The sequence below is a fragment of the Eucyclogobius newberryi genome, unplaced genomic scaffold (genome assembly GCF_026437365.1).
Source record: "Eucyclogobius newberryi isolate DKJ021-1_F unplaced genomic scaffold, fEucNew1.0.hap1 SCAF_17, whole genome shotgun sequence".
In the NCBI taxonomy this organism is placed as follows: Eukaryota; Metazoa; Chordata; class Actinopteri; order Gobiiformes; family Gobiidae; genus Eucyclogobius; species Eucyclogobius newberryi.
Window position 1 is genome coordinate 28,656,022 of NW_027315801.1, and position 14,463 is coordinate 28,670,484.

A 14,463-nucleotide genomic window follows, 5' to 3' on the forward strand; every position below is an offset into this window, starting at 1 on the left:
GTAATGTATTACAGTTTGTCAATATGGGGTTTCCCTATTTAGATGTGACATTTTAGCACTGCCTTGTTGTTCTCAAGTCTAGTATCACTTCTCTAGCACTCTCAAATGAAATGCCGCCCTGCAATGTGCTTTGCAATGTTAGAGACACTAAATATTGATGATTTACCATTTGTAAAAAGTGTCAATCTCTTGTACTTTTTATACTAGCAAAGAATAGACTTGTGGTTTAACGTCTGAACTTCCTGCTGCTTTGAACAATGTGTGAATGAAAGGAGTTTCGAAATCCCCTTGCAGATGACCTGCTGACTGTTTCGATACTTCATCATATTCATTGTTGTTTTTACTTTTTTAAAGATATAACGTATTATATTATGATGTTGGTAGTTTAAGTATTATGAATAAAGAGCCATAGAAAAACACTTCTCCATCTTGGGCCATTTATTGCATCATTCTTCAAATCAAATCTCGTCTCCCCCGTTTCCCTGCACCTGCCTTTTGCACATCAAAACTTCTCTTTACCTTGTTTGAAGGTGGAAATACTGATCACAGATTTTTACAATACAATACAATAGTTCTATTATAACACACATCTGGTAGTGGAGCTGAGGCAATGTCTATTTTTGATTCTTCTTTGTAAGTAATGGAAGCTTTTTTCGTACACAAAACAGGTGGAGAAAAAGCATTGGTGGTGTTAAAATGGGATGCCACGGTTTGAAGCGTTTTGTAACACTTTAGAATAACTAACCACAATTTTAATCAAATCAAATGCTTGAAGCATGTAGTTAATCGTCTTAACTGTATTATTACATATTTAACACTTCATTACTAATGAATTAAAACACCATCTCTAGCTTATTAATACTACTTTCCAAATGGCACATCAGCAGCTAACTAATACTCAGTACTAACACTGTAGTGCTTATTTAGTTATTATAAAGTGTTACCAAGCGACACAAAGGAGATAGACACACATACTTATGGCATCTAAGATCTTTTCATTCATATTGTTAGATTTTTATATAGAACTGCACAATATTGGAAATGTAGTGGTATTAGCCATTTTCTTCTTCTAAATGAAACTTCATATTGTATAGCTATTATGTTCTTCAATTAATTCAACTAATGATTTGAACAATTAAAAAAGATGCCTCTTATGGTTCATTCCTAATAGAACAAAAAATGTTGTATCTTGGAATTTTTGAAGGGGAAATATTTTGTTTCAAACAGAAGAAACACATTTACAGAAATGTTCATTAAGGTGCATTGTCCCAGTTCAAAATAACTAATAATAAAAAAAAGTGAGTGCGTGGTTTTGAAAAATATCTTGTAGGATGTTTTATTCTGATATTGTGCAGCTCTCTTATGATGCCTACTTATTATGACAGGACAACTTATGGCGCTAAATATGTTCTTGACCACAGCGAAGAGTAGGGGGCAGCAGCAACAACACTGGTCACACCACAGACGGGACTGGACGGCACAAAGGCAGCGGCGAGAGAGGGGCGAGGTAGAGTCAGTCATCCTGTCAATAGTGTGGGCTGAGCAAATTATTCTGTCATACTATTATCTTTGGTCCATTTCACCCTGGATTTTTCATGGTTTCAATCTATTGTAAGGTATGATACTAAATGAACACCACCGTGCATGGGTGTAATTCTGAGTTAGTTTTGGAAAGGGAAACATTTCTTTAATGTATGTTAGGTGCATTAGATGACACTCTCAAAGAGCAGTGTACTCTTGGTGCCTGTGGAGGGCAGCAGCTTGGCTTCGCTCTCAGGGGCCAGGTACTCGAGGTGGTGTCGACCCCACACAGGAGTGGTGAGGTGCTGCCATCGCTGTGGAAACAGAATTGTTTATCAGTTATTACGATTTGTATTGTTGGTCTAATGTACGTACTACTAGCAATCATAACTTGTAGCTCAGTTGCAGCTGAGATTTCAGTTCATAACCTTGGACCCTTATAAGTGTCACTTATCAATAAGAAAAGCTAAATGAATTCTGCTTTCCTACTTAAGACCTTTCAGATAAGCATCAACTCTTTCACATAAAATGTTCTGTTTTGAATATAAAATGTAAGCAGTGGGGCGCTAGAGGAAACTGTTGTTGTGTCCTTAGGCAAGACACTTCACCCACCATGCCTAGTATGACTGTTGTGAGTGCATAAGTTATTGGTTGGTGGTTGAAAAGGCAGAAAAGGCGCAGATTGGCAGCCTCAATTCCATCAGTCTGCTCCAGGGCAGCTGTGGCTACAACAGTAGTTTACGACCACTGAGTGCGGAGTGAATGAATAACGCACTGTAAATCACTTTTAGTGCTGTGGAAGGCGTTATATAGATCCAATGATTATTTAGTTAGTAAATCCAATTAAAATATGAAACTATCCACCAACCTTAAAATAAACTAATTTAATGATGTTATGTAACACAGCTCATGAGCAATACAGCAACCAGGAAACACACGTTATTCATTTTAGTAACCCAGGAGACATTACTAACAGTTAACATTAGATTACATATTGTTTATACTGACCTCCCGCAAGGATCCTTTACATCGCAGCAATTTGTAGAGAACAGTGAGAGGGATACAGAGCATAGAGGACAAGGCCAGGGCCCAGCCGAGCAGTTCACCCCACAGTGGATAGGTGTAGACTGTATTGTAGGTTAAGGGCTTGTAGTTCACCACGTGGAAAAAAAACACGCCCTACATATGAATGAAAAAAACGTTTATGGGTTGTCTTGACAGCTATAAAAAATAAAACCGAGGCTCACTTACCACACAGACCAAAGGTGTGATATAGGACCAACACCACTTCATGTATGGCAGGGGCTGATAGCCAATCATTCGAGCCACGTCGTCCATAAAGCGGTCTGCACCTGATGAAACAGAGTGTTAAATACCATAGACTGTTTCAAGATGTTAATGTATAAATTACATATGGTGTTTTGTCCACTGTGTTTTCACCTTGAAATCGACATGTTAAGTCCTTACCATAAACCCATGCTATCACCACGCACTCCCAGAAGGCCTGCCATAGAAGTGTGATGCCACTGGCAGAGTAGTAGTCAAACAGCTGGAAGACATACATGCCCCCCTAAAAGAACAGAGAGAACGGTCTTCAATAAGGCCACCGTTTTAATAGTTAATGTGTGCTCTATTTCCAGCCTGCCTTCCCTGTTCCCAGTGATGTTTGCTGCTTGTGCAGCTACTGAGAGCATCATCTTTGGCCCACAGAAACAAAGAGAAAGTGTTAGCAGTCACCTCCAGAGTCTCGCTCTAAAACCTACAAATCAAGTTAGAAATCTGGGGGTAATAATGGACTCACTTGAACTTTAACAGCCACGTCAAATCAGTAACATCAGCAGCTTTTTACCATCTAAAAAACATTGCCAAAATCAAAGGTATAGTGTCTAAACCAGATTTGGAGAGACTTATCCATGCGTTTGTCTCCAGTAGATTAGACTACTGTAACGGCCTGCTCACTGGTCTCTCCAAACGAGCTGTAAAACAGCTGCAGTACATCCAGAACGCTGCTGCTCGGGTCCTGACTAGAACCAGGAAATACCATCACATAAGTCGTGTGCTCTGGCAATGTTCTGGCAATAGTTATGTTTAGCTGTGCAAATGAATTTAATTATTTTCTTTGCTCTCTTCTCTTTCTCTCTGTGATTTCTGTCAAGTCTTTATTATTTTAATGCATTTTTTCCTGTAATGTGAATTGCCTTGTGTACAAATTGTGCTCTACAAATAAACTTGCCTTTTCCTTGCTGTATGTCCAGAAGTGCTTTTTCCTGTTACAGAGTTACAGTAAACTGGAACTACGACCAACTATGGGCCTGAGATGGTGAACTCCCCGGACAGGACAGTGGAGACACACTACTACAACTACAACTATTTTGCAAAATGTGCCACCTTAAAGTAGACAATTGCGTTTTTCTGTAATTTAGCAATAAAATAGCAACTATCGGTATCTTATCTTTTGTTCATCAACAACTTGATACTATAAATCCACAGAAAACATACACAGTAATGCTCCTGTAAAGTACTTCAAGATCTGGTGTAGACTGGTTTCCTCAGTAGCTCTGAGGATTGAGGTAAATGTAGATCACACATTTCCTTTGCCGTTGATAACATGCACTTTTCTCTCAATCATAGTTTACTGTACCTCAGTAACCATCGACATGTCAATGAGGAAGCAGATCAGGCAGCAGATGGCAGCCACCACTTCTCGCTGCAGGGAGCCCAGGGTGGACTTGGGAGGTAACATGTCCATGATGCCGGTGATCAACCCCTCCACCCCAACAAACTGAGGAGGACAAACACAGTACGACGCAAAGAAAGTAAGGCATGTGCTACACTAGATTTTTACTGACTAAAATTATGTTTCATTATTCAAATTGAACACTTGTGCAAGAGGCTTTGGTGTCTACAGTGACCAGAGCATTGACCACAAGTAACCAAACTTCCATTACTAACTACATTTAAATAAATAACTACATTTAACAATATAATGTAAGAAAAACGCAAAGCAGCCTGGTTGGTTGTTGGTTGATAATTTACTATGATTATTAATGAACTATAATTGTCATGAATATAGATGGAACCAAATCATAATATTAATTGATCTGAATTATGACATAGAATAGAATAAAACCCTTTTTAAAGTTTTAAGGTCAGTGGTTTATATCGTGAGGATCTTAAGGATGCTGTTTGGATTATTCAATGTATACTACACAACTATAGATTTACATTAAATCATAAAAAAATAATTAATATTTCTCTTACGTGGAGTAATATAATTGATAACAAGAGTAGTGAAAACATTAGAAGACAGAAGAACTTTACATTCAGTATTTAGTAATATAGCTGGTAGTAACTTTAACTAACATTTTAATCTGATTTTATATGAATAGTGCTAGTCTTTAGTCAATTTAAATATATTTAAAATACTTCTAACTTGAGCATAGTATTTTCTACTGTTTGGAAAAAGAGGAGGTGTAAGAGAAATGAGTGACACAGACAGCTGCTGTGAGTGAGTCAGACAGAAGCTCATTGACAAATCCCTCGACTGAAAACAATGGACTGTAGGCAACAAACCCGAGTCAGTGAATTACTGTCTTCAACCCAAACTGTGGGTCTAGACCGAGTCTGAGTGGACTCCACAGCAGGACTGAGACTAACTGCATATTTTTAGTAATGTGAGTGAGTGTTTGGGATTAGCTGGAGAAGACTTTGTGAAGTGGTCACTCTCTCCCATCATCAATACAAGATTAACTCGTGAAAACTAATGTATCATTGGAATTATGCTAAATTAATATTTTAATATTGCAGAAGCTTATTGAAACAAAGCCGCAGCATATGTATGCTGTAATCAAAGCTACACATGGTCCAACCAACTAGTAGAGCATGTGACTTTTTTTCTGTGGTGACTTTTTTTTTGGACAGGCAGTGTATTTCTCTTTCTGTGTTACCTGGCTATCCAGACCCAAGATGAGCAACATAAAGAAGAAAAGAGCTGCCCAGAGGGGTGCAAGGGGCATCAGTGTCACAGCTTTGGGGTAAGCTATGAAGGCTAGACCTGGACCTGCAAACACAGACCACACTATCAATATCCTTATCTTTGTATTGGCCATCTGAATATTCAATAAAGGACTGTATTCTTACCGCTTTCTGCAACCTTACTGATGTCTACACCTTGTTCTGCAGCCATGAATCCCAGCACAGAAAACACTACAAAACCAGCAAAAAAACTGGTCCCACTGTTGATGAGGGCCAACATGAACGCATCCCTGCAAACGTACAAAAGTTACATTGAATAAAATACATGTAGAAAGGTAACATAATCTCTGCAGCACGATGCTTATGCAGCAGGAGAGAGGGATCTAGGGATCTAGGGATAACAAGATCAATAGCAATTTCTCTAAAAGCGTTATCGTCTATGCTAGCTAAACACCAGCCAGCACGAAAAACAAATTGCCAGTGTTCAGATAGGAACGTGCATTTTATAGACTCATTGTCATCTCATTGTCAAAAAGATTTTATTACATTGGTAGCATTCCTGCATGGATGAAAAAAAATCGCTTATCAGTGATACAACGCTGGTAGACAATGCAAATGTTCAAGTGTGGCCTTCTCATTTGTGCATTCATTCTGTTCTATTAGTGACTTGCAATAGCCTTCGTCCTTTGTCCACAAATATATCTTATGGCCTTGCAGTCCATTTTAAGCCTTCATGACTCATCTGTGGACATTCAAGTGCCCATCAGCCGAGATGTGGTTATGTGAAAGAAAAAGCAGCCATTGTGACTCCTCGCTGTGCCCTTTTCAAGCCCCTGAACAGACTTGGGTCACTTTTACCCCACTGGAGTAAATGGAGGTAGATGACAGAATGGCAGTGGTGAGAGAAGGAGTGGTATTTCCTTTGGCAGTGGTAAAACTAAGTCATGTTTTCATATCTCAAAATGTGTACTTAGATGAGTAGAGATTCATATTTTTAGACTTCAATAAATGAGTGCTACCTATGGACTATTCTTCATGTTAACATTTTATCACATTTTGTCAAATTAATCTGGTAATCCATAGGTACGGGGAAATTAAGGCCTCTACTAATACATAAGTGTCCAAACTCACTGGTAACAGTTGTTGTGAAAGCGGTTATAGCTTCCAAGAGCAGTCAGAGCCCCAAGTCCAATGGCATAAGAGAAGAAGATTTGAGTTCCTGCATCAATCCAAACCTAACAAGTGATATGATTTAACAGGATCATGTGAGAGCAACGTTGCATTATTTCTTTAAGATGGTTCAATGTCCTACCTGAGCCTCTCCGAGTTTTGACCAATTTGGTTTCAGGTAGTATACAATCCCGTCTAAAGCTCCAGGCAGAGTGACTCCATGGGCCAACAGCACCACCAGGACCAGGTAAGGGAATAGGGCAGTGAAATACACTACCTGTAAAAGAACAAAAAGTAGAGCAAATGAGACTACAGTAGGGTTTGTCTGAGGGAGGGGAATAAAAATACTTCTAACCTTTTGAGTTAAAGAATCTAAGCTACACAGCTACAGTATGTACACACAGGATGTCAATGTACTATCTGAAACAGGTTAATATATGCTCCAATTGCTATTACTCTACTAATGTTTTGGTTTTATCAAGTATGTTTTGATTCTTTACATGATCACTTGTATTAAGCCATTACCTGCTGAAAATACTCATAAGAAGAGGCCCATTTGGTCCCTCCTGCAGATGTAATGGGCCTGTCATGTTACTTTGGAGAAAAGGTAGCCTGTAAATGGAAAGCCAGACAATTTGTAAACCTCCTGCAATAGCAGGGGTTTTTGCCAACCTTTTCAGACAAATATGACCCTTGTGATCAACTGCACAAATAAGTTTCAATCTGTCAGTCAAAACACATTCACTGTTGTCCTTTGTAAACAAACACAAATCCTTTCTCTGACCTGAAATATTACAAGTCAATAATCAGCTTAATGCTGGCTGCAAAGTACTCTTACCACAGAAACAAACTGCTGCTAACAATGTACTGTCTAAACAAGACAATTCATAGATTTATTGTCTGCCTTATTGCCTTTGGATTTAATAAGAGAGCTAAAGGTTTCATTCAATATTAAATTGAATAAAAATCACAAAATAAAGATATCATTTATTAGGACAACAAACAAAAGTGAAGACAAACTGCTGTTTCTAATCTGACTCATTCTGCACGGGTGTAATATTCAGAAAAAAACAGGTTACACACTAAATTCTCTCAAAGTTATTTTGTTAAATATGATTTCATAAAAGTCTGGCCCTCATTAGGATCAAAGGGAACATCTGCATAAGGGAACATGCTTTGTATCAGGTCGGACTAGTAGCAATATTCTGGACTCAATGCACATCAACAAACATTAACATGTCACATCACAGTCAACAGAGAGGGCTTTACCTTGCCGGTGGATTTAACTCCTTTCCACATACAGAAGTAAACGATGATCCAAGTGACTATTAGACACAGCACCATCTCGTAGCTGATGGCACCGGGCTCATCAAGACCTCCCGAGATCCGGAGCACTTTACGCCTATGAAAACATACAATATATTATTGATCAAATGTGTATAAATGGTCACATTTATATAGCGCTTTGAGTACCTTGAAAAGCGCTATATAAATCAAGTCAAGGTACTCAAAGCGCTTTACATCAAGGAACCAGTCACCCATTCACACACACATTCACACCCCTGATGTTCGCAGACACTGGGGGGCGAGTTGGGTTAAGTGTCTTGTCCAAGGACACAACGGCAGTATTCACATGAGGCAGCTGCAATCGCACCGCCAACCTGCGGGCCAGTGGATCTGACCGCTCTGTCGGAGAGTCGAACCGCCGACCTTTGGATCAGAAGACGAGCACTCTACCACTGAGCTACTGCCGCCCCTATAACATCTATATATAACAACCGAAGTAATTGGACAGTTTGTTTGCTGTCAAAACACGTTTATTTTGGCAACCGAGCAGTCCTTTGTTATAGATCAGATGGTCTTTTTTAGTAATGCATATTTGCCTGCTTTGTTACAGTCAGGAGAAGTCAATTTGAGTGATTTTTACCGCTATAAAAATATAAAATATCAATGATGACTACATACTCCCAAAACTCGATGACAGGGGAACGCATGCCCTCTTGCTCCAAGCAGGTCCCATTGTAGAGGGCCAAGGACAGGTTAAATGGTGCAGAGAGGGACAGGTTAGAGGAGCTCAAGGGTCCAGATGTAGTGGTGTGGTTGAGACAGGAGCGTCTGAAGTCCTGTGTGCAGTTAGGGGTGTTCCACGAATGCCCACATGTGGCCCAGGGGAGAGGGGTTGTGAAGGAGTGAAACAGGAAGTACAAGCCCCACACCAGAATCATTATGTAGTAAGTGTTACAGAAGAACACAATCACCATAGAGGCCAAGCCCAAACCTGAAAGGAGAGAGAATAATTGAGGTAGGATAAAATATTAAAAAAAGAATATTACCGGTAAATTAGACAGTATGTAAGTTGAACGTAATCAAATCTCATACATAACATAACATGTGTAGCAGTAGACCATATGACGTAACATTTACCGTATTTTAACTATAAGTCACACTTTTTTTCATAGTTTTGGCCGGGGTGCGACTTGTACTTATATTTATACTTATATACTTATACTTAAACTCCGGAGCGACTTATATGTGATATTATTTGTTATTTTCACACTTGTAACCGCATTTCATACTCCAGTGCAACTTATGTTTTTTCTTCTCTATTATTTTTTGGCCGGTGCAACTTATACTCTGGTGCGACTTATAGTCCAGAAAATATGATAAGTAACTTTGAGCCAGTAAAATGTAACGTAAAATGACAAAAAGCCACTGATAGTTTAAAATTGGCAACAGAATTTTTACTTTGTGAAGCACATTATTTCTACCAAATTAAGAGAACTGTAATAATTCTTCAAAAAATGGCAGTTACCACAGTTACATAATTTGTATATGACCTTTAAAAACGATCTACCTTTGAAAAGAGGTGCAATATTCCAAGCAGAAACTCCTCCTTGCTTCATGAATTGTCCAAGCGCAATCTCCAAAAAGAAGACAGGGATACCTCCAATAAAAACAATCAGCAGGTAGGGAATAAGGAAAACCCCTGAAAAATAGACACAAAAACAGACTGATCATAATTCAGCCACATACATATATCTAGGCAGATGAGGCCAAAAATAAAACTGTATGCTGGAGATAAGGGTTAGATAACCGTGTTGTCTCTTGTTCCACAAACATTTAGCCGCTACTGTCCTTGAACTTAAATGTGGAGACAAAGGCATCTACAACTGATAAATCCTCTCTACGACAACACAACATGTCGCAAATTGTGTCTTGTAGTATCTAGATTTGATTTTAAAAAATGTATTCTGGTTTTGACCACTTGTACTGTATACTGTATACATATTTATATTGAATTGAACATTTGTCATGTCTACAGTTATTACTGGAGCAGCATTCAAAGATATTTTCAAATAGCAGTCATAAACTCAAGATGGATTCTTTATCAATACCTACAGTACTTACTATAAATAACAACTGTGTTTTTACGCAACATCCTGGAAGTAAAAATATACACAGACAAGAAGAAGTCTATATTTACACGTCGCACTGGGCATTTAACTCTATTTCCAGAGATATAGAAAATAAATTAGCATGACCAACATAGAGTGTAAAGATGGGAGGGGGATCATGTGACCTGCTCTGACGCAGAATAGGAAGGAAAAACGGACACAGGAAGGACAATGATGAAAGAAAGCAGTGGTTGAATAGTCCAAAGACTAAAATGCACAATTATACTATAATCTAAAATTTTCATTATATTGACATTCATGCTTTGGTTGTTTCTTTATGTTGCTTGATGAGAGAAGAAGGCCATAACCTTATAAGGAAACATCAGCGTGTGTGAGTGAGAAGGGGAGGGAGAGACAGGACAGAGCAACGAAGCAAGGAGAGTGGAGAGGCCTTTTTAATGCGCCAACACTGGCAACATCAATGGCCATGTGCAAGCACAGATATTAGCCCAGCCTATGTCGCAATGGTCAAGATACAGTCCCAATGCAAGAACTCAACCCCAAAGATCATCTAATTCAGGCTCTTTACATGTGTTCTGGAGTTATTATAGTGAGTTATTTAGTATCTTTGGTCAAGTACTCAAATGGTGCAAAGATCCATGAATGAATTCCTTTCACAGATCTATACAACACGGCTGATTCATAGATCAAGTAAGGAAAAACTGTTGTGCTGGGTCACAAGACAGTTACAATGTGCCATAAATGTATGATTCCTTATCAGAGGGAAAGCTGCAGCGAGCACCTTTGCAAAGTGACCTAAGCTGGTGCGAGGCAGGAGCACAGGCGGTGCTCTGTGTGAGGTTGGTCATTGTTATATGACACCAGAAGGTGGGTATGAGAGTCTAGGGTCACAAGACACAGTGCCAGGGAGGGGGGCGCCGGGGGCTATGACACATTTGTATATTCATAAAGTAAATAGTGGGTAGGGCTGAGGATAATAACACTTTTATTACTATAGACTGTTGTTATCACATTAAGTTCAATAAAGGACCGGCTGGCACATGAAAGTGGAGTTGTCGAGAACTATAAACAGTTACAGTAGTAGTAAGTATTGTCACATGTCTATTCACAGGGAGGAAGGGGGGTAAGTACCATTAGGGAACTGGTGTCTATTGAGTAGCAATAGCACAAAGTGGGCACAGCCTAGGGTGTACGTGCTCAGAACCACGCAACACTGTTTGGGTAACAAAGTATTATAAGACGACTGCAACGGTTTACTCCGGGACTTTATGAGTGAAAGATGTCTAGGTTTAGGGTAAACTAAAAAGAGGTTTAGTGTGTGTGTCTGCAACACAGAAACTGTGTCTACACCACAGTTTCCGCTGCAGTTAATTAATGCCATTAAACCTCTACAGCTTTCCAGTAAACTTGAAGAGTTTACTTACTAATCTAATTCCTTTCAAAACCAATGTAGATCTGCCATAACATTTTTTGAAGTGTGACGTATTGGTACATTTCAACATACAGAAAATATTGACGAACACTTGTTGACACTGACAAAATAAGTCTTAGCCTGAACCTTACCCCCTCCGTTCTTGTAGCAGAGGTAAGGGAAGCGCCACACGTTTCCCAGGCCCACGGCAAAGCCCACACAGGACATGATGAAGTCCATCTGTCTGGTCCAGGTCTCTCTCTCCACTATGGGGACCACCACAGCCCCATTGGCTGCAGCTGCAGGACCCTCAGGATTTGGAGGAGGGCCAGCCCCGCTACCATCACCACACCCTGAACCTGTGCTAGGCACCAGGGGCCGCACTGACCCAATGCTCTCCTCCTCAGAAAGAGTCCCTGCCTCCAACTGTGGAAGGGACATCTCACCTGGAAACATAGAGCAACATAAATGACATGGGCCATTACTGGAACAAAGCAGAGGACTGACAGAAAAGTGTCATGTTAGTGATAAAACCCCTAGCAAAGACACAAATCGCTGCTTCTTTCTCTAAAACGGTATTACTAAAATGTCCTTTTTTAAACTATCAGTTGTAGAAAAGCAGTTTGTTGTCTTTGGCGTCATAGAGACCTGTGCGGACAAGTGCAGCCATATTTCTGACACAGTGATAAATGAGATGCGGTGCTACAGTGAGAGGAGGTGGGTCGTAGACAGCCACTGCTCACTGTGGCAGAGCTATGTCTCCTTCAGAATCATTGGGTCGATCAAGTCTTTACACAGATTGTTATTACACAAAACACACATGATTGTGACTTCTTTGGTGGTATCCACTTGCATAAAGTGAGCTGCTCAGGTCTGGATGCAAAGCAAAGCAGCTCAATCCAGATCAGAGCAGTTTGAGGGGGAGCATTAACAAGCTGGGGAAATGCATGAATAGCAGATTATTACAAATGTCCATTTTCATGCAGGATTTGGATAACATCTTATGTACGCTAGGCCTATAAAAACATTAGAGGTAATTAAGGTTTTACAAATTGTTACTCAAAATTAATTAGCCTGGTGTGGCTTTAATAACCACCAAACAAAGCCACATTTTCCATGAATCTACAATTAAAGAAGTGTATTGTAATTGTGTGTGGATAGGTCTTTATAAATGGGACTGAAGACCGAGGCATAATGAGGAGCTAGAGGTTAGTACAGACAATGAAAAAAAAAATCTCTCTCTATATATATATATATATATATATATACACAACAGTGGAGACTATGTTACTCACCGTGGTTGTTATCTTCCACTTCAGGTGACATTGTTTGGACACGGCTAAAATATGTTCTCAGAGTCAAGAGTTTAGGTTGGATTATATCTGGCTCAAACGTGCAGCTCGGGCAGACACTGGGATGCAGGCAGCGCACCGGCTATTTTCTGTTTTCTCTGAGTTTATCCTCCCTTCTCAGTATTAATAAATATCTCAGATTGTTATTTTTTTTATTTTTTTTTTTATTTTTTTATATCAATCAGCTCAGCCAAGAGATGGAAAGTAATAAAGCGCCGCCGTCAGGATCGCCGTAGACACTGGAGATTCAAAAGCAGTCGACGAAGCACTTGAAGGTAAGCCTGAAGAATCTCATGGATGACAGTTAGATGAAAGTAATACTGAGCCTTAAGAAGAGTCTCGAGTCGGAATTGGAAAAAAAAAAGCGAAGTCAAAAGACCATGAACCTGCAAATGATGCCGCGCCTCGACAGACGGATAATGTGCTCTGCTCGGGGGGATCTGCGGGGTCTGCTGCGCTGTCAGAGCCGCGGAGCCGTGACGGACGCAGAGCCCGCCCCCCTCCCGCAGCGGCGCACGTGATTGGCTGCGCCGAGGCAGTGCGGCGCCCACATCATCATCATCAGCAGCAGCAGCAGCAGCAGCAGCAACGTCGATCACAAGTCACACGGATGGGTTTATTACGCACATATGTCCTTGACCTGATACCGCACGAATAACTGTAGATGAATGATGCTCACGGGAGCCTCCGGAGAGACACGAGCTTTTGTAAAAAAGTGTAGGTTACTTTAAGGCGGCTCTTGATTTGAGAGTAAATGGAATATCGGAATGCACAGGTCAGGCTGAGGCGATTATAATGTGCCAACTAATGTGTGTTACTGTACACGAAATTAATCTCATACAAACTGTGTATTCACGGTGGCTATGGTTATGACTTACAGCCAATAAAAGTGACCCATATCAAGAGCGCGCCACTATTACCTATACCACTATTTTCTGAAGAAGTAGCAGTCAAAGTCCCAGTCAAACGTTGGGGACGAAATGAATCATGGACATTTTACTGTAGGACAATAGGACATTGGCGCCATCTCGCGGTTTGTTACACGAACTGCACAAAAAATGCAAGTGACGCAAAATGCAAGTAATAAAAAGCTTGACGTCAGTATTCTTATGACATGATGGGTTTTTATTATTATCCCGACCAGATACAAAGAGATTTGTTGACTCATGTGCAACATCACATATAATAAATAAGCAATCAGACAAACTAAATAAAATAGCATTAATAAATAACAAACTAATAAGACATCAAAATAACTTAAATATTTCAGTTGTGAAAACAAAATAATAAATAAAGCAGTTAAAGTATTTGTTTATGTCAACCAAAGACTCATTGGGGTAATTGTAGTTTTCATTAGCCCCATGTTTTTATACAAATTTTGACGTCAGATTTAATCCAAAAATCAATCTTCCCTTTGCAACACATTTACAAATGATTTTGTCTTAAAATACATGGAGGTCTCTAAACAATAATACTGCTGGGATATGTTGACAAGTCTTTTGTGCATGTTTCCTAAAAGGCATGAGTAAATATAAAATGTCCAATAACATATTGCTATTATTTTTAATGCCTATGTGTACATAGTACATAGTGGAATCTAATTTTATTCAGTAATTCA

The 14,463-nt window shown here is 39.6% G+C and overlaps 1 protein-coding gene across 1 annotated transcript; it reads right to left on the reverse strand.

The window, feature by feature from the left end:
* Positions 1–420: 420 nt before the first annotated feature.
* On the reverse strand, positions 421–13,302 carry LOC140363319 (sodium- and chloride-dependent creatine transporter 1). Its single transcript, XM_072449813.1, has 14 exons — positions 12,789–13,302; positions 11,646–11,939; positions 9,521–9,652; positions 8,632–8,944; positions 7,936–8,068; positions 6,809–6,943; positions 6,628–6,731; positions 5,662–5,786; positions 5,469–5,581; positions 4,163–4,303; positions 2,989–3,091; positions 2,773–2,873; positions 2,530–2,700; positions 421–1,835 (listed from the first exon to the last, which is right to left on the reverse strand). Exons 1-14 carry the CDS (start codon positions 12,817–12,819, stop codon positions 1,707–1,709), a joined length of 2,025 nt encoding a protein of 674 aa, XP_072305914.1. The 5' UTR covers positions 12,820–13,302; the 3' UTR covers positions 421–1,706.
* Between the last annotated feature and the right edge of the window lie 1,161 nt (positions 13,303–14,463).

What these genes read in the sequence shown, in the direction of transcription:
- LOC140363319 (XM_072449813.1), bottom strand. Translation starts at nt 12,819, where the DNA reads ATGTCACCTGAAGTGGAAGATAACAACCACG. An exon ending in CCTGTCATCGAGTTTTGGGA is followed by an intron (nt 8,069 to 8,631) that starts GTATGTAGTCAT and finishes ATGTTTTCATAG; the next exon opens with GCGTAAAGTGCTCCGGATCT. An exon ending in CAGTAAGGTTGCAGAAAGCG is followed by an intron (nt 5,582 to 5,661) that starts GTAAGAATACAG and finishes CTGTGTTTGCAG; the next exon opens with GTCCAGGTCTAGCCTTCATA.